This window comes from Sciurus vulgaris, assembly GCF_902686455.1.
Source record: "Sciurus vulgaris genome assembly, chromosome: 4".
Lineage (NCBI taxonomy): Eukaryota > Metazoa > Chordata > Mammalia > Rodentia > Sciuridae > Sciurus > Sciurus vulgaris.
Genome location: NC_136464.1, coordinates 27,025,474 through 27,051,758, shown reverse-complemented (window position 1 = coordinate 27,051,758; position 26,285 = coordinate 27,025,474). Strand labels below are relative to the sequence as shown.

Below are 26,285 nucleotides of genomic sequence, written 5' to 3'. Positions count from 1 at the left end.
GAACACGAGCACATTTTTAGTGTAGCACATACAATACAGTCATCTTAGTTACCAGGAAAACCAACACAGGCCATCAAGTCTTACCTTCATGAGGAAGAGCTCTTCCCAAAACCGAGGACTACACTTACTGGGGTCCTCTGTCTGAAACCAGAAAATAAGCACATTCAACTTTCCCAGCTAACACCAAAAAAATTAAGAATGCTACACATAGTCAACCTTAACTTTCAAAGATTAACTTTGAAAATGTTGCTTATCATAACTGCTATAATAGGAAAGAGAACATTTTTTTTTCCTAATAGAAGGCATTGTGCAAGAGATACATTCCCTGAAAGAAAAAAAAAATCCTTCAAATAGTTATCTTCTAGTAAGAAGTGAACCTAAAAATAAGAATAAGTCAGTCACATTATAGTATGTCCCCTTGTATTTGTATGGTGGTTTTCAAATCCATTCCAAATAAAACACAACTAGCCAGTGAGACAGGAAAGGTAATTATCATTTGTTCTCCTTTCAAGAAAGAGGGTCCACAAAGTTAAGTGATTAACAGAAGTGTAAGAGTCAGAACCCAGGTGATCTAAGTAATACTGCAATGGTTTTCACATTAACCTGTTCTGATGGTTTCTATTTGCCCTACAATACACAGTTAGCCCTCTATACAGAGATTTTAACTTTATTTTTCAATACAGAGGATTGAACCCAGGAGTCCTCTATACAGAGATTTTAATGTGCTTGTTCCTTAATTCAAATTGATCCAAAAGGTTAGCAAAACTATGGTGCTAAAACCCAAAATTTGTTAGCAATAATTTTCAAACAGAAATTCTAGAAGTCAGAAATTTCTGGTTAATGGGTAAAATAAGAAAAAGAATCAGGTGTAGTGATGCACACCTGTAATCCTAGTGACTTGGGAGGCTAAGGCAGGAGGACGGCAAGTTCAAGGCCAGACTGGGCACCTTAGCAAGACCCTATCTCAAAATAAAAAATAAAAAGGGCTGGGAATGTAGCTTAGTGGTAGGGCATCCCCTGGTTCAATCCTCAGTATTGCAACATAATCCTAACTATGAGAGCTTGCTTGCTCTTGTCCTTGGGTTTGCTCCTCCCCTCCCCTCCCCTCCCTTTCTCTCCTGACCTCCTTAAGGAACTTGAAGGTGGCAGGCAGATGTAAGGTTGTTTCTCATTGAACTAAGAAACTAAGAAGTTGGGGCCTGGGGTTGTAGCTCAGTGGTAGAGCACCTGCCTCGCATGTGTGAGGCACTGAGTTCGAGCCTCAGCACCACATACAAATAAGTAAAATAAAGGTCCATTGACAACTAAAAATAATATTAAAAAAAAAAAAAGAAGAAGTTGGGCTATGCAGTATGACAGGGCTCCAGGACTTACCATAAAGATCTCATCATACATCAGCACCACCTTTTCCTTTAGTGGTTTTTTGGAGGCTGAAGATTTCCTGAGCAAACCTCCCCTCTTCTCTACCTGTGCCATGGTTAGAGAATCTATGGGGAAAAAAGTCACATTTTAGGGCAAGGGAAATAATCTATATATCATAATGGTGGATATATGTCATTATGCATTTGTTCAAACTCATGGAACATATAATACCAACAGTGTATCCTAATGTAAATGTGAACTCTGGATGATAATGATGTCATCAATTGTAACAAACACCCCTCTGACAGGAAATGTTGCTAATGGGGAAAGCTGTGAATGTTTAGAGGCAAGGAACATATGAGATATTTTGGGCTATTTCTACACCTGCCCCTCAAATTTTCTGTGAACATAAAATGACTGAAAAAAATAGATTTTTGCTGGGCACAATGGTGCACACCTGTAATTCCAGAAACTTGGGAAGTTGAGGAAGGAGGATTGAAAGTTTGAGGTCAACCTCAGCAACATAACTTATTTTATTCAAAATGAAAAATGAAGGGCTGGGTACTGGGGTTGTGGCTCAGTGGTTGAGCACTTACCTGACACTGGGTTTGATCCTCAGCATCAAATAAATATAAATAAAGGTATTAATAATAATAATAAATAAGACCTGGGAGCCAGGTGCAGTGGTACATGACTAATTCCAGCAATTCAGGAGGCTGAGGCAAGAGGATTGTAAGTTTAAGGCCAGCCTCGGCAACTTAGTGACACCCTGTCTCAAAATAAAACATAAAAAGGGGTGGGGATGTGGCTCAGTGACAAAGTGCTCTGGGGTCAATCCCCAATACCAAAAATAAAAAATAAAAATAAATAAAGGGATGGGGATGCAGCTCAGTGAAAGAGTGCTTGCCTAGAAAGCCCAAGGCCCTGGGTTCAATCTCCAGCACAACTAACTAAACAAATAAATAAAAATTAAAATTAAAAGGGCTGGGGGTGTAGCACCCCTGGGTTCAATAAATAAATAAAGTCTTTTTTTTTTTTGGGGGGGGGGCGGGTGCTGGGGATCAAACCCAGGGCCTTGTGCTTACAAGGCAAGCACTCTACAACTAAGCTATCTCCCCAGCCCTGATAAAGTCTTTAAAAAAAGAAAAGAAAAGAAAAAGAAAGCCACAGTCAGTACCAGAATGCTCTACAAGATGCTGGAGAAATGTCTCTCAATGGAAAAATATTTTAGGAAGAAGAAATGATAAACAACCATACTATAGATCTGCACAATATCTCCACCCCAGTCCAGGTAATGTCAGATTAAATCATTACTTGGCCTAAAGCACAACACATTTTACATCCTTAAAATGTGCCAATGGACTAGGCTCAAAGCAGTTCCAAAACCAAACAGGAAAGTGTAACTAGCTCCACCTATAATAGGTCTGGCCATATATTTGAGGTTGATAGAAGGAAGGCTGCAAAGCACACACTTCCCACAGACTGATGGTGAAGTTAAATTTCAAATATTGATCAAGCTTAGGACCATTAAGGCAGGAAGTGTGCTGCAGACTGATGTGCTCCATCGATTTCCCCAAAGTAAGTAGGTTCTCATCACTGCAAAGTACTTAGCCTTCACTGCCTCATAAATCACACTGCACTTGACTGTCTTCAGAAATTCCTCTGAAAAGAGACCCAAGGCAGAAAATAGCAGTTAAGAGGGTTAAAATTAAATTTGGCTTCAAAATAACTGAAAATAATACTATACTACTTTCAAATTTAATTGTATATATTTATAAACCTTTGCAGATCAAACTTCAATACTACAAAAAAGCAATTCCATGAATCATGCTCCAATTTTCCAATCTTGCTTCAAGGAAGTCTCAACTTTTCTTTATGAGAGAACTTGAAATGCCACAGATCTCCACTATGGATTTACACATCTTCCCTCATCTTCCAGATTAATTCTATTATACTAACAAAGTCCCTCTCTCTCATAAACCCTAAGATCTAGGTATGAAATTGAAGCTCATCCAATGACAAGCATGGAGGGTAGGGAGGAGGCTGATTTTACTTCCAGACAAATTCAAAGCAGCAGAACTAATTTTGTTCAATAAGTTTTTAAAAAGTGTGTATTACCTTTCAAATCAAAATTCTGTATAAGGAAGAAATGCAACCAATAGTACCATGAGGTCTGAGATTCTATTTCAGACATCTGATTTCTCTAATACAAGCACTCAGAAAAGGAAATTTACCTTTGAGCAAACATCAAAACAGAAAATTTCCCCAACTTGATATTAAACATCTTTAGCAGGAGGACTACAACTTACACTTGTTCTATTATAAGCTCATGATAAATGCTCAGCAGAGCTGTTCACCGATTCTAAAGTAAAAAGGAAAAATCCCTCAAAAGTCCTGGGTCTGACCCAAAATTTTAGAAAAACCTATCTCTATTAAGATTCCACTAATCCTTCAAATTCTTTTATGGTCTAGAGAAGACTGAAGGAAAAAAAATAACAAAAAGAGAAGATTCTTTAAGACAATTTACATTATATTGATTGTGGCTGTGCCTTAAAGCATGAAATACAGCCTCTGTTAAAAACATTCCTGTGTCTTTTAAATAGGTTGTCAAGAGGAAGACGTCCTTATCTTGGGAAAATAAATTGGAAATCAAGAGAATCCTATTAAAATAAATCAAAAGCAATGCAATTCTAAGCTTAGTGGATATAGATCTTGCATGTGCTCAGCTTCAACCAGTTGATTAGCCGCAACAGGGGGAACTATGAGTTTCTGGATGAAAAGCACATGTTTACAAACATACCCCTCTGAGAATTTATAATTGGGTTACAGCTAATCAATGTCCACCCCAAATCTAATAAACTCACTGTATTTCAGAATCAATACTTTCTAATAAGCAAAAGGGAATAGGAGAAGAGGGGAAAACAATGCTAATTCGAACTACCAAATTTCCTAAGAAATTAAATTCTCTTCATCACTCTCATTCCATTTGGAGCAGGGGGAAATTCAGCCAAAGGCCCCAACTAATTACTCTTAGTCATCATCACAGGCAACTGGAATTTACCACCCAAGCTGCCTGAAATGCGACTGGAAACTGACAATCAAAAGTCTAGGGCTGGGGATATTAGCTCAGCTGTAGGGTGCTTGCCTTGCATGCACAAGGCCCTGGGTTCTGATCCGCAACACCACAAAAATAAAAAAAATAAAAAGTCTATTATTTCTACCAGTACTCTGAAACATGGAACACAGCAAACAATAGTTTCTAGAGTGGTAGACTAGAAATGTAGAACTCTTTTTTTTTTTTTTTTGGGGGGGGTGGCGGTCGGGGGCGGTGGGTGCCAGGGATTGAACTCAGGGGCACTCAATCACTGAGCCACATCCCCAGCCCTGTTTTGTATTTTATTTAGAGACAGGGTCTCACTGAGTTGCTTAGCACCTCAACATTGCTAAAGCTGGCTTTGAACTTGCCATCCTCCTGCCTCAGCCTCCTGAGCTGCTGGGATTACAAGTGTGCACTACCACACCTGGGAAAGTGTAGAGCTTCTTAGAAAAGGTTTTCTTCAGTTCTCACAAATTAAACCTGAGTTCCTAAATTTGAAAATAAAATATCTAATTGGTAGAGTAGTAAGTTATAGCACCTCAGTAATGTAAGTATAATCTGTTTCTAACTTCCAAGTGCTTTTTTAACTCTTCCACAACTTTTTCCCATTAAGCAATGGAACAATCACCATCAGCAGAACTAACACTAGAACACAGACCTCTGAGCTAACTAGGCAACATTGACTAAGTCACTGTACTTCTCGATTTCCTCTCAAGTGAAAGAAGGAGATTGGACTAGACTCCTAATGGTTCCCTCAGCATCACTGAAGTATTTCAAATATATAAGAAGCACCTAAAAACTGTCAGTTTAGGCACCATGAGGTTGCAGAGAGGAAATTCCAGACCTGATCCTCTGGAAGTTCACAATCTACTAGCAGAAACAGACATAATAACCCATAGCACAAGGCAAAGTATGAAAAATAAATGGAGTAGAGGAACAAAGAAAATGCTATGGGACCATATGACAGGGAAACAGTTCTGCTCTTATGCCTGTCAATTCCATTAAATTCTGGAGAAGAAGCAAACATGGTAAAGGCATAGTAATCTCACAGAAAAGTCGGTTTAGGTTTTAACATCATTTTTCAGCAATAAGACATAGGCAAAGTATTAAAAAAAAGCCAGGTGACTTTTCAATACTAACTGTATCTACTATCAAACTTAGGAATGGCTTCAAATTTCCTCAACTGAATCATACATGAAGCCTTTTAATCCTAAGCCTGGGAGCTTGTTGGTCCCAAGACCCACAGCATAACTTCCCTGTATAAGACCCAACTTTATAAGATACATCTTGAAGCAGTCAAGCCACATACTTCTTAAAATCACATCCTTGAAAGAGGAAGTGGCCAAATGTTAAAATTTTAAAGCCTAAAGCCAAACTCTTCCACTGTCTAATTTGGAAGCAATGCTAGTTACGTGTAGCCAGTTAGTTATTTATTTTATTTATTTTTATTGTCTTCTTAGGTAGCATACATGCCAACTCTTGAGACCAGAAAATAAATTTAACAGAAATTCACTCTAATTTCCAGAGAGTTGCCACAATTAATACATCAAAGTCTTGGGTTCTAGTCTCCACGTATACACTCCTTTCTAGAACTGTTTCTTTTTCCTCCCTGGGCCTCAATTTATCAATCTGTAAAAAGAAGCCACGGGACAGCTTTCTGTGGGCTTCCAAATTTAATGGTTTAGGGATCTAGGTTCACATTTGTAATGGACTTTTACCAAGTATCACCCTATCTTCATGACTCAAAAACATTCATATAACCAGGTGCTAAGGTAAGCATCCTAAAACACTTCAAGCAGTAAATGAGAAAAATATGGAGAAGAGTGAAATTTTTTAAAGGGGAGTGAAATTTTTTAAAGATAAATGTGTCCATAGTTTAGAAAGAAAAAAACATACCTACAGATCTGGCATTCATTCATTCAACAAATATATACTGAAGACCTTTTAGGTGCCAGACATTATGGATGTAGCAGTGAATAAGACAGAAAAGATGCCTACTCCCACAGAACTTTTTTTTTATTTTTTATTTTTTGGTTGTTGATGGACCTTTATTTTATTCATTTATTTATATGTGGAGCTGAGGATCAAGCCCAGTGCCTCACCCATGGTAGGCCAGTGCTCTAACTCTACCTCTGAGTCACAACCCCAGCCCCTCCCATAGAATTTTCATCATAGCAGAGGGGAGACAAGATAAAACAGTGTTAAGTGCTTTGAAGACAAATTGTCAAGGAAGGCTACTTCAGATTGGGAGAGGAAAATTGGCCTGAGAGTAATATCTGGCTGAGATCCAGAATAACAGGAAGGAACCAGCCATACAAAAAACCTTGAGAAATGTTCCAGATAGAGGAAATGACGAGTGCAAAGACCCCCAAAATTGGACACATTGGTATATTCCAGAGACAAAAGCACCAGGGTCCGAGACATAAATATTCCCTTTTTGAGATGTTTTTATAAAGTTTATTCAAGTATTTTGTGTTTGTGACTTTTTTTAAATATGTAAAGAGAATTCACAAATCCATCAGCAGAATAGAAAAATTATATTATATTCATACAAAAAAATGCCATAGGGAAATTTAAAAGAACAATTACTGATACATGAAATAACATGGAAAAATCTCACAGAAAATTTGAATAAAAAAATACAAAAGATGGGCTGGGGCTCAGGATAGAGCATCTGCCTCACACGTGTGAGGCACTGGGTTCAGTCCTCAGCACCACATAAAAAAATAAATACAGACATTGTGTCAATCTACAACTAAAAAAATATTTTTAAAAATACAAAAGAGCTGGGTATGGTGGTGCATGCCTATAATCCCAAAATGCCAGAGGCTGTGGCAGGAGGATGGCAATTTTGAGTCTAGACTCAGCAACCTGGTAATAACCTGTCTCAAAATAACAAATAAAAAGGATGAGATGTAGCTCAGTAGTAAAGTTCCCCTAAATTCAATCCTGAGTATAAAAAAAATTAAAACAAAAGAAAAAAGTATAAACTGATGATTCCATTCATGATGTTCAAAAACGGCAAAATCAGCAAGGCACACTGGCACATACTTTGTAATCCCAGTCACTCAGGAGACTGAGGCAGGAAGAGTGCAAACTTGGGGCCTGCCTTGGCAATTTAGCAAGGCATTCAATAACTTGATAAGACCCTTTCTCAAAATAAAAAATAAAAAGCACTGCTCAGTGGCAAAGTGCACCTGGATTCAATCCTCAATATAAAAAAAAAAAAAAAAAAGGCAAAATTAATCCACAGTGACAAAGGTTAGAATAGTTGTGGGGAGATAAGCAAGAGGTAACACAGGAACCTTCTGAGGTACAGGAAATATGATCAATCTTGACGTGAGTGGAAGTCACACAAATGGGTACTTATGTTAAAAAATCATGAACTTCACATGTTGTTAATTAGTCCTTAATCTAAAAAGAAGTACGTATGTTCACATATATGTGAAAATATAACAGCATCCATGAGAACACTAGAATACAGTGAAGGGATACTAGGCTTGAATACAGGACATCAATCTAAAAAAACAGCTAGGGGCTGGGGTTGTAGCTCAGTGGCAGAGCACGTGCCTAGCATGTGTGAGGCACTGGGTTCAATCCTCAGCACCACATAAAATGAATAACTAAAATAAATAAATAAAAATAAAGGTATGGTGTCCGTCTACAACTAAAAATGTTTTTTTAAAAAAGGAGTTTTTTAAAAAAATAAAAAAACAGCTGGGCTGGATGCAGCTGAATACGCCTTTATTCCAGAATCTCCAAAGACTGAGGCAGAATTGAAAATCCAAGGCCAGTCTCAGCAATTTATCAAGACCCTATCTCAAAATAAGAAATAAAAAGCCAGGTGAGGTGGCATACACCTGTAATCCCAGAGGCTAGGGAGGCAGAGGCAGGAGGATTGCGAGTTCAAAGCCGGTGGTAGAGCGCTTGCCTACCACGTGTGAGGCACTAGGTTCAATCCTCAGCACCACATAAAAAAATAAATAAAGTTATTTAAAAAAAAAAAAAGAAGTAAAGAAAAAAGGTTGGGGATATAGCTCAGTGATAAAGCACCCCTAGTTTCAATCCTCCCAAAACAATAATCAATAAAATAACAGCTGGGCCTGGTGGTCCATACCTATAATCCCAACTACTTAGGAGTCTGAGGCAGGAAGAGTGCAAGTTCAAAACCAGCCCGGGCAACACAGTGAGACCTTGTCTTTAAAAAGTAAAATAAAAAATAAACAAACAAAAATAACCAAAGAGTTAACACTATTTAGCACATACTATGTACCAGGCACTGCTCTTAGCACTTTACACACATTAATTCATTCCTCACAACAAACTTATGATCCAGGAAGTTCACAATGAGAAAACTGAAGTATATGCCAGGCACAGTGGCGCACACCTGTAATCCCAGTAGCTCAGGAGGCTGAGGCAGGAAGATTGCAAGTTCAAAGCCAGACTCAGCAACAGCAAGGTGCTAAGCAATTCGTGAGACACTGTCTCTAAATAACATACAAAACAGAGCTGGGGATGTCACTCAGTGGTCGAATGCCCCTGAGTTCAATCCCTGGTACCAAAAAAAAAAAAAAAAAAAAACCCAAAGCATAAAGTGAGATTTTTTTTTTTTTTTTTAAAGGTGGGGGCTGAGAGTTGTGGTGGTAGAGCACTTGCCTGACATGTGTGGGACCCTGGGTTAAATACTCAGCACCACATATAAATAAATAAAATAAAATAAATTCATTGACAACTAAAAATATATATATACTTAAAAATACACACACACACCAGGCACAGTGGTACATGCCTATAATCCCAATGATTCTGGAGGCTGAGGCAGGTCACAAGTTCAAGGCCAACCTCAGTGACCAAGCAAGATTCCATCTCAAAATAAGAAAAATAAAAAGAACTAGGATAAAGAGACCCTGGGATCAGTCCCCAGTTCTGGGGTGGGGGAGGGGGGTTGCCTATATAAGTGAGAGTAGGAACAAGCAATAACCTGCACAGACCCTCCAGAGAAACTTAAGTTTCAGGTGAGTGAGGAATATATATATTCTTTGGCCTTAATGAACAAACTGTGGAGTCCAGTATCTTGAGTTTCATTACTCTAGTTTGTTGATGGGTGAAGATGCCATGGTAGAAAAATAAAAGATAACTATATGTATCAGTATATAAATATAGGTAATAGTGAAGTGTAACAGAGGGGAACAGACCAATGAATGGAATGGTGGAAAACTGGAGAAACTGAGTGTCTAGTCAAGTTGACAGATTATCCAGTTGTAAGTTTTTTTTTTTTTTTTAAAGGTTGGAACACACTGATCTTTTTAAGGATTTTATTGACACTATATTAACTGAGACTTGTCAGTCCTCTAAGGATAATTCTCCATCTAAACTTGACAATGAAAGGAAAGATATTATAAAACAAAAGAGAAATAAAACAAGGATGAGTCTATACAGCCCTCAGTTGGGAGGAAAGAATGCTTTAGTGCTTACAAAGCTGTGATCACCTGTGTCACACTATCTCAGGGTGCCTCCTAAACATGTAAAATCCTAAACCCCTCTACCCCACTATTGAATACGACTGCTCAAGATAAGGAATAGAGGGGGTGGGGATATAGCTCAGTTGGTAGAGTGCTTGCCTAGAATGTACTAAGGCCCTGGGTTCAATCCCCAGCACCACCAAAAAAAAAAAAAAAAATGGAATAGAGTTTTCTTTTTTTTTCCTCCCCCAGTGCTGGGAACAAACCCTGTATTGTTCAACTGAGTCACACTCCCAACTCAGGGATCTACTTTTTTTTTTTCTTTCTGGTACTGGGGATTGAACCCAGGGTGCTTTACCACTGAGCTACATCCCCAGTCCTTTTTATTTTTTGAGACAGAGTCTCACTAAATTGCTGAGGCTGGCCTCAAACTTACTATCTCCTGCCTCAGTTTCCCAAATAGTTGGAATTACAAGCATTACCACTGTGTTGAGCAAGGGAAATCAGAATTTTTAACAATCGCTCTAGGTCTGTGGTTCTCAAATATGGCAATTTTACCCCAGGGGACACTTGTCAGTGTCTGGAATCATTTTTGGTTGTCACAACTAGAAAGAGAAGTACCAATGGCATTTACTGGGTGGAAGTCAAGAATACTGCTACACATCTACAATGTCACCCACAACAAAGAATTGCCCCACCCAATATGCCAATAGTGATAAGTTTGAAAAATTCTGCTTGATATAATTGTGATTCCCACTAAACATTAAGAAATACTCACCTAAGCTGGGTATGGTAGCACATGCCTGTAATCCCAGCAGCTCAAGAGGCTGAGGTAGGAGGCCTTCAAAACCAGTTCAAAACCAGCCTCAACAACTTAAGAGAGGCCCTAAGCAACTCAGCAAGACCCTGTCTCTAAATCAAATATAAAAAGGCCTGGGGATGTAGTTCAGTGGTTAAGCACCCTGGGTTCAGTCCCCAGTCCCAAAAAAAAAAAAAAAAAAAAAGAAAAGAAAAGAAATATTCATCTAAGCCTTAAACTTAAACAAGGTTTTGAAAGAAAAGGATTATCTGGACAGAGAAGATATTGAGACGATGGATAAAACTTATGCATTCTCTAGAAAAAGCACTGGAGTGACCCTCACCTTCCCACATCTTATTCTTCCCACTTTACCTCAACAACAGGCATCCCCTTCCTTTGACATTTTAGGTCCAGTTTGCCCATCTGTGAAATAATCAGATGATAATAGGTACTACTATTATGCTAATTTTATGAAGATTTTACTGTGCCCGAAGTCACAGTTAGAAAGCAGTAGAATCACTAAATCTTTCTCTCTGATAGCACTTTTCCCTGTGAGAATGTCCTGTGAGTGCAAAAACTCAAGTGCTATTCAATAATAGAATATTAAAAACAAGATTTAGTTAAAGTTACAATTCCATGGAAATTCCAAAGTGGTCCATACTATCCATATTCCCACTTAATCCAAGAAAAGTCAGTGGACTCAGAATATCACCTGAGAAGAATCATCATTATTTTCTAGATGCTAAGATAGAAATAGACTAATTTAAGTAAGCACATGAGCCACTATTAGGCAAGGTCTCTCTCTTTTTTTTTTTTTAATATATTTTTTAGTTGTTGATGGACTTTTATTTTATTTATTTATTCATATGTGATGCTGAGAATCGAACCCAGTGCTTCACACATGCTAGGCACGCGCGCTACCACTGAGCCACCACCCCAGCCCTCTTTTTTTTTTTTTTTTTTTTTTTTAATATTTTTAATTGCAAGTTAACACAATACCTTTATTTTGTTTAGGGTTTTTTGTTTTTGTTTTTGTTTTTCAAATGTGGTGCTGGGGATGGAACCCAGTGCCTCATGTGTGCTAGGCAAGGGCTCTACTACTGAGCTACAACCCCAGCCCAAGGTCCCTATCTCTATGTGCTGTGGATAGTGCTCACCTCAGAGTGGTATTTAGCCTGTACTTAAAAGTGGAAGTGACCAGGCATAGTGGAGCATGCCTGTAATCCCAACTACCTGGGAGGCTAAGGCAGGAGAATTACAAGTTCAAAGCCAGCCTCAGGAATTTAGTGAGTCCCTGTCTCAAAATAAAAAATAAAAAAGGCTGGAATGTGGTTCAGTGGTTAAGCACCCTTAGGTTCAATATTCCTGGTACAAAAAAAAAAAGAAAGAAAGAAAACCACATTTTTCTGACATCTCCCAGAACGAGAATTCATTGCAAGATCCTCTTCTCAATGAACAGGAGCCTCTTATAAATTAATACTATTTCCCGCTCAAGCTCCAAACTTCCTGGAGCAGCACAACACCCCCCTCATTTTCTCATTTTCTTTCCCATTGAACCATACAAGCCTCATGAATACCACCTAAAGTATAAAATGAAAATTATAGGATACAGGACTGGGGGCATTAATCAGTGGTACAGCTCTTATCTAGCAAGAGTGAGACCCTGGGTTTGACACCAGTACCACAAGAAAGGGTGGCTGGAGTAAGGAAGGGAGGGAGAGAAAAAGAAAAAGGTTAAAAAAAAAAAAAAAAAAAAAAAAAAACGAGATTACCATAATCTTAAAGAAATACAAAAGGTAATTACAGTCTTACAAAGTCAAATGATTTCCTGCTAGTTTAATAACTTTTATCAAGACGTTATAATATTACAACACAAGCACAGTATAAGATGAAAAGGGACCAAAAAATTACTAAGTTATGGTCCCTGCCTTTAGCAGCTCACTATTAAGTGGAAGAAGTGCACATCCTGATAACTCCTAACAAAAGAAACATTTTCCCTCAAGATTTTTCTCATACATGCCCTCACTTATTGAGAGCTATTGCCAAGCTATGAAGCTCACCAAGCCTCCTTACTTCCACCTGCCTAACATCTCCATCTGTACATCCCACAAACTTTATCTCAGCATACCAGACTGTCTTCCCTAACCTACTTTTTTTTCTTTTGGTGGTACTGGGATTGAACCCAAGGGCGCTCTACCACTGAGCCACATCCCCAGCCCTAAATTGCCCCAAGTTGCTGAGGTTGACCTCAAACTTGCAATCATGCCTTTGCATATGCTGTTTTCTGCAACTGAAATATCTTTTCTTACTTGTGCAAGCTCCTACCCACCCTTCAAAGCCCAACTCAAGTATCTTCACCCTACAAAGATCTCCCTACTGGTAGGTAATGGCACTATTCCCTTTAATCTGTACAAATGTCTTATATATAACACAGCATTACAAAATTTCATCAAAATTTGTCTTGGATGTCCTTGAGGAAAGATACTATTTCTAACCTCAGTACCAGTTATATAGTAAGTGCTCAAAAAATGTGAGTAATCAGTTCACCTCCATATATCCTGGATCAATTTATTTGGAAATTTTCTCCAAATTTTATGGATTCCTAAACTATGCAGTATGTGAAATTCCAAATTTCATAACTGCTGCTTTGGGGTTTTCAAGTTTGTTTAATTATATAAAGGCTGAATGAGTAAATTATGACTGAAAATCTAAAGAAAACACATTAAAGACTTCCTTATTCACTAAGGAAAGAATAAAAATTCCCGGGTGGGAGGGGTGGGGGGAAGGGAAAAAAATAACAGAATGAATCAAACAACATTGCTCTATGTAAATTTATGATTACACAAATGGTATGCCTTTACGCCATGTACAAACAGAGAAACAACATGTATCCCATTTGTTTACAATAAAAAAAAAATAAAAAAATTAAAAAAAAAAAAAAAAAATTCCCTTTATAAGTGTAACAGGAATCTACCTGTCCCTCGATTCTGTCTGATATTGAAAGCCTTCACACAGAAATTACTCTGCAGTATTACTGTTAAATTCAACAGAAGGCACACCCAAGATAATTTCAAGCAACCTGTGTCCTAAGTTAAAGGGAGGAACAAAAATCATATTTGTCTTGGTGTACCAAAAAAAAAAAAACTCACTAAGCTCAAAACTTTTTTCTGAAAAGGAAAAACCAGGGAGGATTCGATGATCCAGAAACATTCATTCAGGCCTGGGCCAAGTTTCTACTGTCCCAATCGCCATGGGCAGCACTTCTCAACTTCTGATAGCTCCATTTCTCCCAGGGAACCTGTTCTCTCATTTCTTCCCCCACACTGTTCTGTGAGGAGATTGATTTGCACCGAGAAACCCCAAGAAAACACGGTAGCTTCACTGATTCTATGTGAAAGGTGGGCTGAAGGCAGTCGGTGGGAGGACCAGCGCAGTGGTGCACACCTGTAATCCCAGCCACTCAGAGACTGAAGCAGGACTGCAAGTTCGAGGCCGCTCTCAGCAATATTTGAATGTGTCTCAAATATTCCAAAAAGGATCGGGGATGTAGCTCAGTGTAAAGGAAGTCAGTCTGTCGGAGACTTAAGAGGTAGGATGGGTCCCTTCCGGGACACCTGAAGACTTCAGACAGATCCGTCTTCCTCTATTCCTTCTCAGAGGTCTTGCCCCTGACCCTCACCACTGAGCCACGAACAACTTGGGAGGACAGGCTCTCCAGGCAGGGTCAGAGTCAGCCCCGTGCTGGGGTCAAAGGTCAGGACCTCAGCTGCCCAAAGGCCCCTCCACTGGCGGGGCAGGGAAAGGAGCAGGCCGGCACCGGCTGGTCAGAAGGACGAGCAGCTGCAGGAGAGAAGCCGCGTCTCGCTCTCTCAGCCACCCCGGGGCCCAGCCCTCCCCACCGCACGCAGCCTCAGCAGCAGTCCTCCCTCCTCTCCCCTCGTCACCCCCGTCGGCCCCACAACAAGCGCAGGCCCCGCCCCCAGAGCCGCCTCTGGACCAAGGCCTACTGTGGAGGACCCGCGAGGGTTGGCCAGATTCGAGGACCCGGCCTGGCCGGCGCCGCTTACCGAGCCCTGGGCTCCTCCTCCGCCACCCGCGCCGCTCCCGGGCCCGCTCGCTCCCGACACCACCGACGCCCGCCGCTGCTTCGGCCTCAGGGGCGCGCTCCCGACCTCCCCTACCCTGGTGCCCCCGCGGGGTCCTAAAGCCCGCTTGGCTATAGGTTCTTCCACACCCGCTTCCTGAGGCAGGCTCAGACCACGATTCCCAGCAAACATTGCAAAGACTACAACTCCCGAAAGGCATCGCGAGAAAGAAATTAGCAAACACCCATACAAGGCCTTCTGGTTTATGAATTGCCATAGTGTTTTTTTGAAATATGGCCGACTTTGAATTCAGCAATTCCTTCTAGGAATAAATATATCTAGAAACACTAGCAAGGTTTGAAAAGATGTACTTCTAGTTGTAGATGAGCACAAAACCTTCATTTATTTATTTATTTAAGGTGCTGAGAATTGAACCCAGTGCCTCGCTCATGCTAGGCAAGTGCTCTACCACCGAGCCACAACCCCAGCCCTGTTCCAGGATATTTATTGTAGCCTTGTAAGTGAAATATTGGAAGCAAACATTCATTAAACAAATAAATGTATGTATTGCCAGAGGTGATGGCAGGCATCTGTAACTCCAGCTACGGAGGAGCCTGAGGCAGGAAGATCACAAGTTCCAAGCCAACCTGGGTAACTTATTGAGACCCTATCTCAAAAAATAATAATAATAATATGGGCTGGGGTTGTGACTCAGTGGTAGAGCACTTGCCTAGCATGTGTGAGGCACTGGGTTCGATCCTCAGCACCACATAAAAATAAATAAGTAAAAATAAAGGTATTGTGTCCAGCTACAACTAAAAAATAAATAAATAAAAATTAATAATAATAATATAAAATACATTTGCATGCCTACTAAGAGTAATTTGTCTTTTAAAGTTATGCTTTTTTCCCCAGTACGACTGGAATTGAACCCAGGGGCCTTTTTCCACTCAGCTACAACCCCAGCCCTTTTTGTCCTTTTTTTTTTTTTTTTTAAACAGAATCTTTGTTAAATTGCTGAGGCTGACCTCAAACTTGCAATCCTGCCTCAGTCACCCCAGTTACAGACCTGCACCACTGTGCCCAACCTCAAGTAAACTCTCTGATCTTCAGTTTTCTCACATGCAGATGAAAGATTAAAAGATGTATGGGGATGTAGTTCAGTGGTAGGGCTTACTTGGAGTTCATTCCCAGCACCAGAAAAAAAGGTAGGGGAAAGCAGGCACCTACCTACTGTGTGTATGTATTTCAATCCTTGTAAGGAAAACAGGGGTTCTGACTGATTAGGTTATTTAATTTTTTAGAATTAGAAGAATAATTTGAATCCAGGACCATCAGGAAAGAACTGGTTAGGGGAGGGATATGCTGGGTATTCTCCCAGGAAAGAATTGTGGGGGTGAGCAGAATTGAAGGATATGGAAAATGACAACCCCCAGGACAGGGAAATGGCAACCCCCCAAAGCTATCTGACCTGGAGGAAGAGGGAGGAGGAAGGTAATCATTAATCTCCCAGCAAATCCTTTCCCCAGTAACAGTGGGTCCTGAAGGGAGGAGGCAGATACTGAAACCCTGGGCCCTGGACTTTTACCCTTTCCCATTGTCAATGAGTCCTGGAAGGAGAAAAGTAAATAGTGAACTCAACTCTTGGTAACAATGGGTGCCCGAGAAAGAAGATAAACAGTGTACTCCAGCTGAGCTCTGAGCTTTCATCCCTTCCCAGTAACAATAAGCTTTGGACTTTTTACAACTTTTTCCTAACTGCCCAAACCAATACATTCTGCTTCAGCCTCCAATGATTAATTCCCTCTCATTGTAACCTATAAAACTCAGAGCCCCTCTGTAACCAGTGGCCATTTTCTTCCCAGAAAGTGAGCCCCTTCAGTGCCTGATTGATTGACTCCACTGTGGAATAAAGGAAAGCTTGCTGATCCATTTGAAGTCTGCTTCCATCCTGGGTATTTGTGCTTCTGTAATGGAGCTGAAACCATTTTGGTTATTTTTGCTTACAGGGGCTATAGAATATGCATAAGAGTGAAGAAGGATCAGGGGAAAGTGTCATGAAGCAAATCCCAATAGTTCTGGAACACCAGTTAGAAAACCTCTGTCCAGCCTGACCCAGTGGCAAACGCCTGTCATCCCAGCAATTCCACTGGATGAAGCAGGAGGATGGCAAGTTTGAAGCCAATCTGGAAACCTAACTAGACCCTGTCTCAAAATAAAAATTAAATGGGCTGGGGAGGTAGCCTAGTGGTAGAGCACTCCTGGGTTCAATTCCCATTACTGAAAAAGAAAAAGAAAAAGAAAAAGAAGCAGCAGCCCTCTGTCCGGCTGAAAGAATGAAAGAACCCTGTTCCCTACCTGATTTTATTTTAATAAAACCTTCACACCTACTAACTACCCAATCCTATGAATAGTAAAAAGAAAAAAAAGTTATGATTCTGAAATTATATTGCAACAAAGTGATAGATACAGAGATACATATAAATATGCACTTATATTTTTGTTGGCAGGGATGGGTACTAGGGATTGAATTTAGGGGCACTTTACCACTGAGCCACATTCTCAGCCCTTTTTATTTTTCATTTTAAGACAGGGTCTCACTGAGTTATTGAGGGTCTCCCTAAGATGCTGAAACTGGCCTTGAACTTGTGATCTTCCTACTTCAGTCTGCCTTCACTGGCATTACAGGTATGGGCTGCCACACCTGGCTGCACTTACATGTTTTAAATAGCAGAGAGTGAATTATCAAGGGCAAACTTGGAAAGACTCAAGATGTAAATGCCCTGAAAATTCATAGAAGGGAAAATTTCATGTCAGCTTCCGAAGACTTTCTGGAGAAGGTGAAAATGAAGAGGAAAGGGGAAAAGGAATGCAGAGGGTATGAGAGTGAAGCAACATAATAAACTGCCCACACCTATGTCAAGAAGTAAATTCAATACACATTCACACTATGGTAAGTTTAGAAGTCATATGCTGAGTTGTTAAGCACAAAACCTCTGGAATTGTGGAAATAGATCGTAAGTCAGCTATCTACTAACTGTATGACTTTGCACAATTACTTAAGCTCCCTGTGCCTTAGTGTCCTTATCTGAAAAATGAGAATAAGGCCTGTATCATATTGGTTTGGTTATCTGGCAGACCTCTTCCCCTCTTATTCTGCAGAATTCTTTGGAACTCTTAGGTATAATATAAATGGAAAAACATTCCTGAACAGCCAGTTAAGTGAAGGCACATGATCTGATTTTAGCCACCAGCTGTAACCTTTGAGGACTTTGGCTTTTGCAAGAGATGCAAAGAAGAGCCAGGCAAGGTGGCATACACCTGTAATCCCAGTGGCTCGGGAGCCTGAGACAGGAGGATCTCGAGTTCAATGCTAGCCTCAGCAATGGTGAGGCACTAAGCAACTCAGTGAAAACCTGTCTCTAAATAACATAGAAAATAGAGCTGGGGATGTGACTCAGTGGTTGAGTGCCCCTAAGTTCCATCCCCAGTACCAAAAGAGAGAGGGAGAGGGAGAGATACAGAGATGAAAGGAGGATCACAATTTATTCATCACAGGTTCTGTCCTCCAGTGCAGCACCTAAGTCATGAAGCACCAGGGACCACGTTATCCTGGTTAGATGGTTCCCACTGAAAAACAGTCATGCTTCCTATTTCTCAGTCTTCAGTGAGTATCTTGGTTACTGTTCATTGTTCAAGCCTGTTCTTCCTTTCTCCTGCAGACTCTGAGTTCCTTTTGTTCTTCTAATTAATAGCACTTTTCCTTAAGATAGCCATGGGCTATTTCTGTAACTTTTAACCAAAAGGTTCTTAAATAATATCACACAAACATGCCCACATAAGCTTACTCATTCCTTCAGCAAACATCAATCGAGGTTTTTGTGCCAGACTCTACTCTAAAAATGAAGATAGGGTATAAAATGAAATAAATCCTATGGCAACTAGAAGCAACTGGAGGAGGAGTAATTTGGGGCAGGAAGATGATGTTTAGGATATGTTGAGATTAAAGTGTGAGACATCCAAGCAGAAATATTTAGTAGACTTTTGTATACCCTTTATTGGAACTCAACAGATATCTGGGCTATAGATAAATATTTTGGAGTCATTGGCTTCCATGTAATAGTTCAAGCCATAAGGAAAGAAAGAGGAGAGAGAGAGAGAGAGAGAGAAAGAGAGAGAGAGAGAGAGAGAACCAAAATGTCATTGGGGAATGGACAGAGGAGTGCCAACATTTAATGTGGTAGCCCACACTTGTAATCCCAGTTAACTCAGGAGGCTAAGGCAGGAGGATCACAAGTTCAAGCCAGCCTCAGCAACTAAGCAAAGCCCTAAGAAATTTAGTGAGATCCTATTTCCTAAATAAAAAAATAAAATAGGGCTGGGGATGTAGCTCAGGGGTAAAGTGCCCCCAGGTTCCAACCCCAATGCTAAAAGTGAAATAAAATAAAGGATGGTGCAAGAAGGGGAACCAATGGCAAACAAAACCCTTAAGATAGTGCTAGCTAGCCAGGCATGGTGGCACACACCTGTAATCCCCGTGACTGAGGCAGGAGGATCACAAGTTCAAAGTCAGCTTCAGCAATTTAGTGAGGCCCTAAGCAACTGGTGAGATCCTGTGTCAAAATAAAAAATAAAGGGGGCTGAGGATGTGGTTCAATGATTAAGCAAGTGCCTCTGGATTCAATCCCTGGTACCATAAAAAAAAAAAAAAAAAAAAAAAAAAAAAAAAAATGTGCAGTGAATCCACAGGAGGAAGTTTCAATAAGGAGGTTATCAAGCCAGGTGCCCTGGCACAAGCCTGTAGTCCCAGCAACTGGGGAGGCTGAGGTGGGAGGATAGCAAGTCCTGGGCCAGCCTGAGCAAGACTGCCTCAAAAGGCGGGATTGGGAATGTAGTTTAGAGGTAGAGTGTTCTGAGTTCAATTCCCAGTACTGAAAAAAATAAATAATTTAAAAAGCTAAAATTTGTAGGTGTTGCTGAAGAGATGACAAATAGACTCTGTGGTTCTAAATATGTTGTTTCCTTAGCAATCTGCTGATTTTGGTGATAAATAGTTGATAGAATAAAATGGTTTGGCACACTGACTCAGGAGCCAGAAGGCCTGTGGTTGAAATTCCACTTCTGCTTAATGCCCGTGTAATCTCGATCAAGTTACTTAATCTCTGTGCTTCATTTTCCTTATCTGCAAAAGGAAACAGATCTGGAAAAAAAGAAGCAGGTCTGTCCCATAGTGTCTACTATGAAAATATTAACTATTACGATTTACCACTGGATTGTCAACCTCCATGAGGTTGAAGTTTGTCTGGCACCGGGGATTGAACCCAGGGGCGCTTAACCATTAAGCCACATCCCCAGACCTCTTTATTTTTTATTTTGAGACAGGGTCTCACTGAGTTGCTTAGGGCCTCGCTAAATTGCTGAGGCTGCTTTGAACTTGTGATCCTCTTGCCTCAGCCCCCTGAGCTGCTGGGGATTAACAGGCAAGGTTGAAGCTCTTCTATTTTGTTCAGAGTCTACTACTCAGAGCCTGCCATAAACTAGGTGCTCAATGAAACTTTCAAAAATAAATGAGTGGTAGCTAGGGATGTAACTAAGTGCTTGCCCAGCATGTGTGAGGCCCTGCGTTCAATCCCTAGTACTACAAAAAAAGAAGAGAGAAAAAAAAAAAGAATAAATGAGTAAACTGGACTCAGAGAGCGAAACTCGGAAGAAAGAAAAACCTTAGAAGATGGACGCTTTCGGGGGCTCAGTGGAGCCGAAATCAGGATTAGACTGAGCCATGCTTCGCTTCCAGGTGCCAGGAAGACAGCCTGAGAAGTCAAGGAAGCTGAAAACCAGGGGAGCTGCGGAGGCTCCTCCCCCGGAGGGCGGGGCGTGCCAGCGGGGCGTGCACTGGGGCAATCCCCTAGCTAGCCTAGTGGGGCGGGGCGGAGTCGACACTCAGGCCTGTCCTCGGCCCACCTCATCCACCGGGACGGAAGTCTCGTCTCGCTCTCGACTTCCCGGAGAACAGCGCACCGAGAGACGGGCCTCGCCCCACCGGGCAGCCGGGCCTAACGTGCTACGGCGCGGGCGGCACCATGAAGCGTGCGGGGACTCTGCGCCTGCTCTTTGACCTTAGCAACTTCAGTGGCGCGGCCCGGCTCCGGGAGTTGCTGGCTGGGGACCCAGCTGCCCGAGTCCGCTGCAGCCCAGACGGCCGCCACCTGCTGCTGCTCCGACCCCTGGGGGCGCCAGCCCCACAGCTGCTGGTCGCTGTACGAGGATCCGGCGCGGAACTGGAGCGGGCCTGGCCCGAGGGCCACCCTTCACCGCTAGACGCCTTTTTCCTGCCGTGGCCGGCACGACCCGCGCTGGTCCTGGTGTGGGAAAGTGGCATAACTGAGGTGTGGGGTGTGGGGATGGAGCCTGGCTGGCAGCTGCTGCAGAGCACTGAGCTGTGTCCGGGCGGTGAAGCCCGAGTGGTGGCAGTGGCGGCGCCCCGAGGCCGCCTGGTGTGGTGCGAGGAGCGGCTGTCTGGCACTGAGGACCCACTAGGGCGGCCTGTAGCGGCTTTCAGCTATCGCGTGTGCGTCAGGACTCTTGAGCCCAGCGGGGAGGCAGGCACAAACCTGGGCCGCACACGCGTCTTGCTGCACCACTGCCCCCGTTTTGACCTGCTGGCCTCCCGAAAGGATCTCTTCCTAGTGCCCACTGCCACCACCTGGCCTGGTGTAGCCCACATTCTACTCATCTGGAGCCCAAGTAAGGGCAAAGTAATAGTGTCTGCCCCATGCCTTGGCCTCTCCTACAGTAAAAGCCTGAATCCCAGACAAGGGGACACCTGGGACTTCCAGACCCTACTCCGAGGCCTTCCTGGGTTGCTGTCCCCCAGAAAGCCATTGGCTGTACATACCTGGGCTCCAGCTCCCCAGGGCCTTCTGTTGCTTGACTTTGGGGGCACTGTGAGACTCGTGCAGTCCCACGGTGGTATTCGTGCTGTGGGCACCTTGCAGGAGGCACCTGTAGGCCCAGAGGGGTCTGCTGCCCTGGGAATATTTCATGGCACTCTGGCCTGTGTGCTGGGTTCCACATTGGAATTGCTGGACATGGGCAGTGGACAGCTGCTGGAAAGGAAGGTCCTAAGTACAGACAGAGTATATTTGCTGGAACCTCCAGTCCCAGGCATGAAGGATGAGGAAGATCTGGAGATTGGAGGAGGTCTTCGTATGCTTTCAGCCTTGGGTCTGTTTTGTGTAGGCTGGGAAGCCCCCCAGGGCCTTGAGCTGCCTTCAACTAAGGATCAGGTATTTGAGGAGGCCTGTCTGTACTACCAGCGGAGGAGCCTGCGGGGTGCCCAGCTCACCCCAGAGGAACTGAGACAGGACAGTACATTCCGAGCACCTCAAGCTTTGGCCTCCATCCTCCAGGGCCACCTGCCCCCATCTACACTGTTGACTACACTGAGGGCCGAGCTTAGGGATTACCGAGGCTTAGAGCAGCTCAAGACCCAGCTGGTGGCTGGGGATGAGGAGGAGGCTGGCTGGACTGAGCTGGCAGAGCACGAAGTAGCACGCCTGCTGAGGACTGAGTTAACAGGAGACCAGCTGGCCCAGCTCAACACCATTTTCCAAACCCTTCCTACAGCAGCCTGGGATGCCACTCTTCGGGCCCTACAGCTCCAGCCAGATGGAAATGGCAAGCTGAGGTCCCAAGCTCCCCCAGATGTATGGAAGAAGGTGCTAGGGGATACAACAGCTGGAAAGGAAACACCTAATGGGATACTGCCCCCCTTTGAACTCCTGTGCCAATGTCTATGCCAGCTGGAGCCACGATGGTTACCCCCCTTTGTGGAACTGGCACAGCAGCAGGGTGGGCCAGGCTGGGGGGCTGGAGGCCCAGGGCTGCCCTTGTATCGCCGAGCCCTGGCAGTGTTAGGTGAGGAGGGAACCAGGCCTGAGACACTGGAGCTGGAGCTGCTTTTGGGCAGTGGGCGACCCAAAGCTGTGCTGCAAGCTGTGAGTCAGTTGATACAAAAGGAGCAGTGGGAGCAGGCTCTGGAGGCTGGCCTGGCCCTTGGCCCCTCCAGCCCCCTGCTTCGAAGTGAGATCTTCAAACTGCTTCTGGCCCAGTTCGCCCGGCACCGCCAGCTTGATGCTCACCTCCCCCTCCTTTGCCGCCTGTGCCCACCAGAACTAGCTCCAGATGAGCTCCTGCTTCTACTTCGGACACACCTCGCAGATGAAGTGGGGCCTCCCACCCCATTTCCTGAACCAGGGGAAGAACCCCCTCTTACAGTGGGCTTGCTCAAAACCCTGCTGGAGCAGACTGGAACTCAAGGACGACCCTCAGGGCCAATTCTAAGCCTTTATGAGGACATCCTATGGGACCCAGGCACTCCACCCCCCACCCCACCTCGGGGACCTATGACTACCCTTCAGGCATCAGATCACCCAGGACTAGAAGCCTAGCCAACATCTGGACAGGGCCTCTGTGTGACTGACACAGGAAATGATTTGTAGGACACAGTGATCAGGGAAGGGTATATAGGAGTTGGAGGGGGCCAGGGTGGGACCCGTGTGTGCAGTACTCTTCTCTCTTCTGGAGCAATTTTTAAAATGTATATAAATATCAAATATATACAGTTTGTGTTTTTTAATAGCTGAGGGTCTCAGGGTTGTAGGTTGTAGGAGTGGGTGAATCTGGATCTCTTGGCTGAAACAGCTACTTCCAATCATGAAAATAACATTTATGAGTTTCATGTATGCTAGGTACTCTGCTGGTCTTTATATAATCTCTCTTCTAATGCTTCTCTTAACCTTGCTAGAAAAGTACTGATATTATCCCTATTTTCCAGGTGAGGAAATAGAATCTAGAAAGACTGAATGACTTGACCAAGTGATTCAAATAGAGAGTAGCAGCTGTAATATTTGACCTGCCTTACTGAATGGCCTCCTTGGGCTTGAATCTGCTCCTCATCCCTGGATCAATGCTGGACTTTCTAGCCCATTGTAGGGAGGGGACTCTATAGAGCTACACCTTCTTTTCCCTGGAACTCTTCGGAGTACGAATTGTGACAGGCCCTGAGCCTATACCTGTTTCCCCCAAGATTTCTGGAGCACCTCTGGTTTTAAAGAAAATATACTACAGACAGGAGAGCTGCCTGCAGAGCCCTCTGGCTCAATAATGAGTCACTGGGAGCAGACGTACTTAGAGGGCTCCACATTTCTACTGACCTTAAACAAAGAAATAAGAGCATCTGCAGCACAGATTTCTACTTGTCTGGATTAGATGTCCAAAGACATCTTGACCCTATGTCCAGTTCTATCCAAGTGGCCTCTGCCTAATTCTGAATTAGGGTAGGCCCCTGGATGCTACCACTAAACATCATCCTAGGCCCCAGCTACCCCTTGTGTAAGGCAGGGGCCAAGGTAAGCACTGCCACTCAGCTTTGTCCTCAGCTAGTACCTGCAGTTTAGATTCTGCCCAGCCTCATCCTGGGCTTGACAGTAGATTCAAGTTCATATGGGTCTAGGGATGGTTTCTTAGATTCTCAGGAGGAAGGAAGTAGCCCTTCAGTCTTGCCCATGATTGTTGTTAGTTCTCCAATCTTGTGGAGGTCCCATGGTAGCTCGTCCATATGGCCACATCTGAGATGGCTCCTTAGCCTCAATGAAGTCCTAGGATGACAAGTTGGTCTTACCCAAGGCTTGAATGGCCCTTGTCCTGGACCTCAAGCCAGCCTGTCTACCAACACCTGGAGTTCAGCTACTAGCCTTAAAGCTGTTGCTTCTCCCTCACTTGTTACCTCAGCTCCTTTCTAGTCCGGGAGTGGGTTCCTTCTCTTCTTGGTTTTGAAGCTGGGAAGATGAGGGTAGCCCAACACTAGAAGCTCTTTTCCTATTGATGATCCTACTGAATGATGGTTGCTTCTCAGCTGGAGATTTGGCTTGGGCCTCTTGCTGTGCCAGGAGGAGAAAGAATTATACTCAGTGAACCCCTGGGGGCATAGGGTAAGGGCCAAGATTTTCATTGAGGAAATTCCTCTGGGTCACCCATTAGTAAGGCCTCAGCATGGATACCACCCAGCCTGGCAGCTCTGAGGGGAGTAGGTGACCTTGGATGGTTGGTAGCTTTTATCTACCTTTACAGGTAGATATTTGATTATGCTGGTCTTTGCTCATCCCCGACCTCCAGTGTGGAGGGTGCAAATGATCCCAAACCACAGCTGGGATTTTGGAGAACTTATCAGGGTTGCAAATATCATGGTCTGAATAGATTTTAGTGGAGCATGTGAGAAAGCCATCAGAGTGATGACCCATTGTGGTCTTCCTGAATCAAAGGTGTCTGAATAGGTGGGTAGATTCCAAGTCTGAGGTCTTTGGTTGAAAGGGAGGGTCTCTGGACAAGACATTGCAACTTGTGCTCACTTCTGTAGCACATATACTAAAACTGGACTGACACAGAGAAGATTAGCATGGCGCCTGTGCAAAGATGACATGTAAATTCGTTAAGCACTCCATAAATTTTCAGCTTATTTATTTTGACTGTGATTTATTTGGAGTGGAAGCATTGAGTTTTTAAAAAAAAAAATTTTTTTTTAGTTGTCAATGGATCTTTATTTTATTTATTTATTTACTTACTTACTTATATGTGATGTTGAGGATTGAACCTAGGGCCTCACACATGCCAGACAAGTGCTCTACCACTGAGCCACAAACCCAGCCCAGGAGGCATTGTTTTTTAAGAAAACATGTCAGGTAGGTTGTTTAAAAATAAAGTGCATTAAAAAAAAAAAAAAAAAAAAAGATGTTGAGGCCTATGGAATGGAAAATCTAGGAACTGAGGTCCTTAACCTTGGGTACTTGAGAAATTCTGGGGCTAAAACTTATGAGTAGTCCCAGTGGCTAAGAAGGCTGAGGCAGGAGGATCTGAAGTTCAAAGCCAACCTCAACAACTTAGTGAGGCCCTAAGCAATTCAGTGAGACCCTGTCTCTAAATAAAATACAAAAAAGGACTGGGGATGTGGCTCAGGGGTAGTGTACCTTGAGTTCAATCCCAAGAACCAAAAAAAAAAAAAAAAGTTTTGAGTAGTGGACAAAGCTTCAAATCTGAGGTCCTTGACCAAGAAAAGTAGGTTCACATTGAGAACCTCATGGAGCTTCAGAGATGAGGTACAACTGAGAATGCTTTGTGCCCCTGGCCTGCCTGTCACCTACCCAGGAAACTCAGACCCTCTTCCCTTCTCTACCAGCCTGCAAGGGTCACAGGCCCTTTTTCCACCTGGGACCTGAAAAAAATTGTAACATGGACAACTCTTGCTCTCCTCCCATACCCTGACCCAGCTTTCTGCCTAGATCTGGCCACCTGTCACCAAAAGTTATTGTGGCTTTCTAATTGACATTCCTATATCCTCAAATCTAACCTTGATTACCCAGTGTTTTAGTCAACTTTTGCTGCTATGACTATAAGACCTGAGAAAAACAATTAAAGGAGGAAAA

General features: G+C 42.9%; 2 protein-coding genes across 5 annotated transcripts in view; one reads left to right on the top strand and one right to left on the bottom strand.

Moving 5' to 3' along the window:
* ARMH3 (armadillo like helical domain containing 3) overlaps nt 1–14,960 on the bottom strand; it is a 192,774-nt gene extending 177,814 nt beyond the window's left edge. Inside the window, exons 1-3 of one of the 4 annotated variants that reach the window (XR_013763503.1) lie at nt 13,870–14,155; nt 1,375–1,487; nt 85–141 (exon numbers count right to left, since the gene is read on the bottom strand). Coding sequence is in view for 3 of the 4 variants with exons in the window: in XM_079137948.1 (XP_078994074.1) it covers nt 85–141; nt 1,375–1,487; nt 13,870–13,930 (231 nt within the window). In the remaining variant the exon portion in view is untranslated. Of the gene's footprint in view, nt 1–84; nt 142–1,374; nt 1,488–13,869; nt 14,156–14,787 lie in introns of those variants that run through there. The other 3 variants (XM_079137949.1, XM_079137948.1, XM_079137947.1) reach the window with 3 other exon arrangements.
* Nucleotides 14,961–20,743: 5,783 nt separating this feature from the next.
* HPS6 (HPS6 biogenesis of lysosomal organelles complex 2 subunit 3) lies at nt 20,744–25,336 on the top strand. The gene has a single exon (XM_079136783.1). The coding sequence runs from the start codon at nt 20,886–20,888 to the stop codon at nt 23,253–23,255; it is 2,370 nt and encodes a 789-aa protein (XP_078992909.1). The 5' UTR covers nt 20,744–20,885; the 3' UTR covers nt 23,256–25,336.
* The last annotated feature ends 949 nt before the right edge of the window (nt 25,337–26,285 follow it).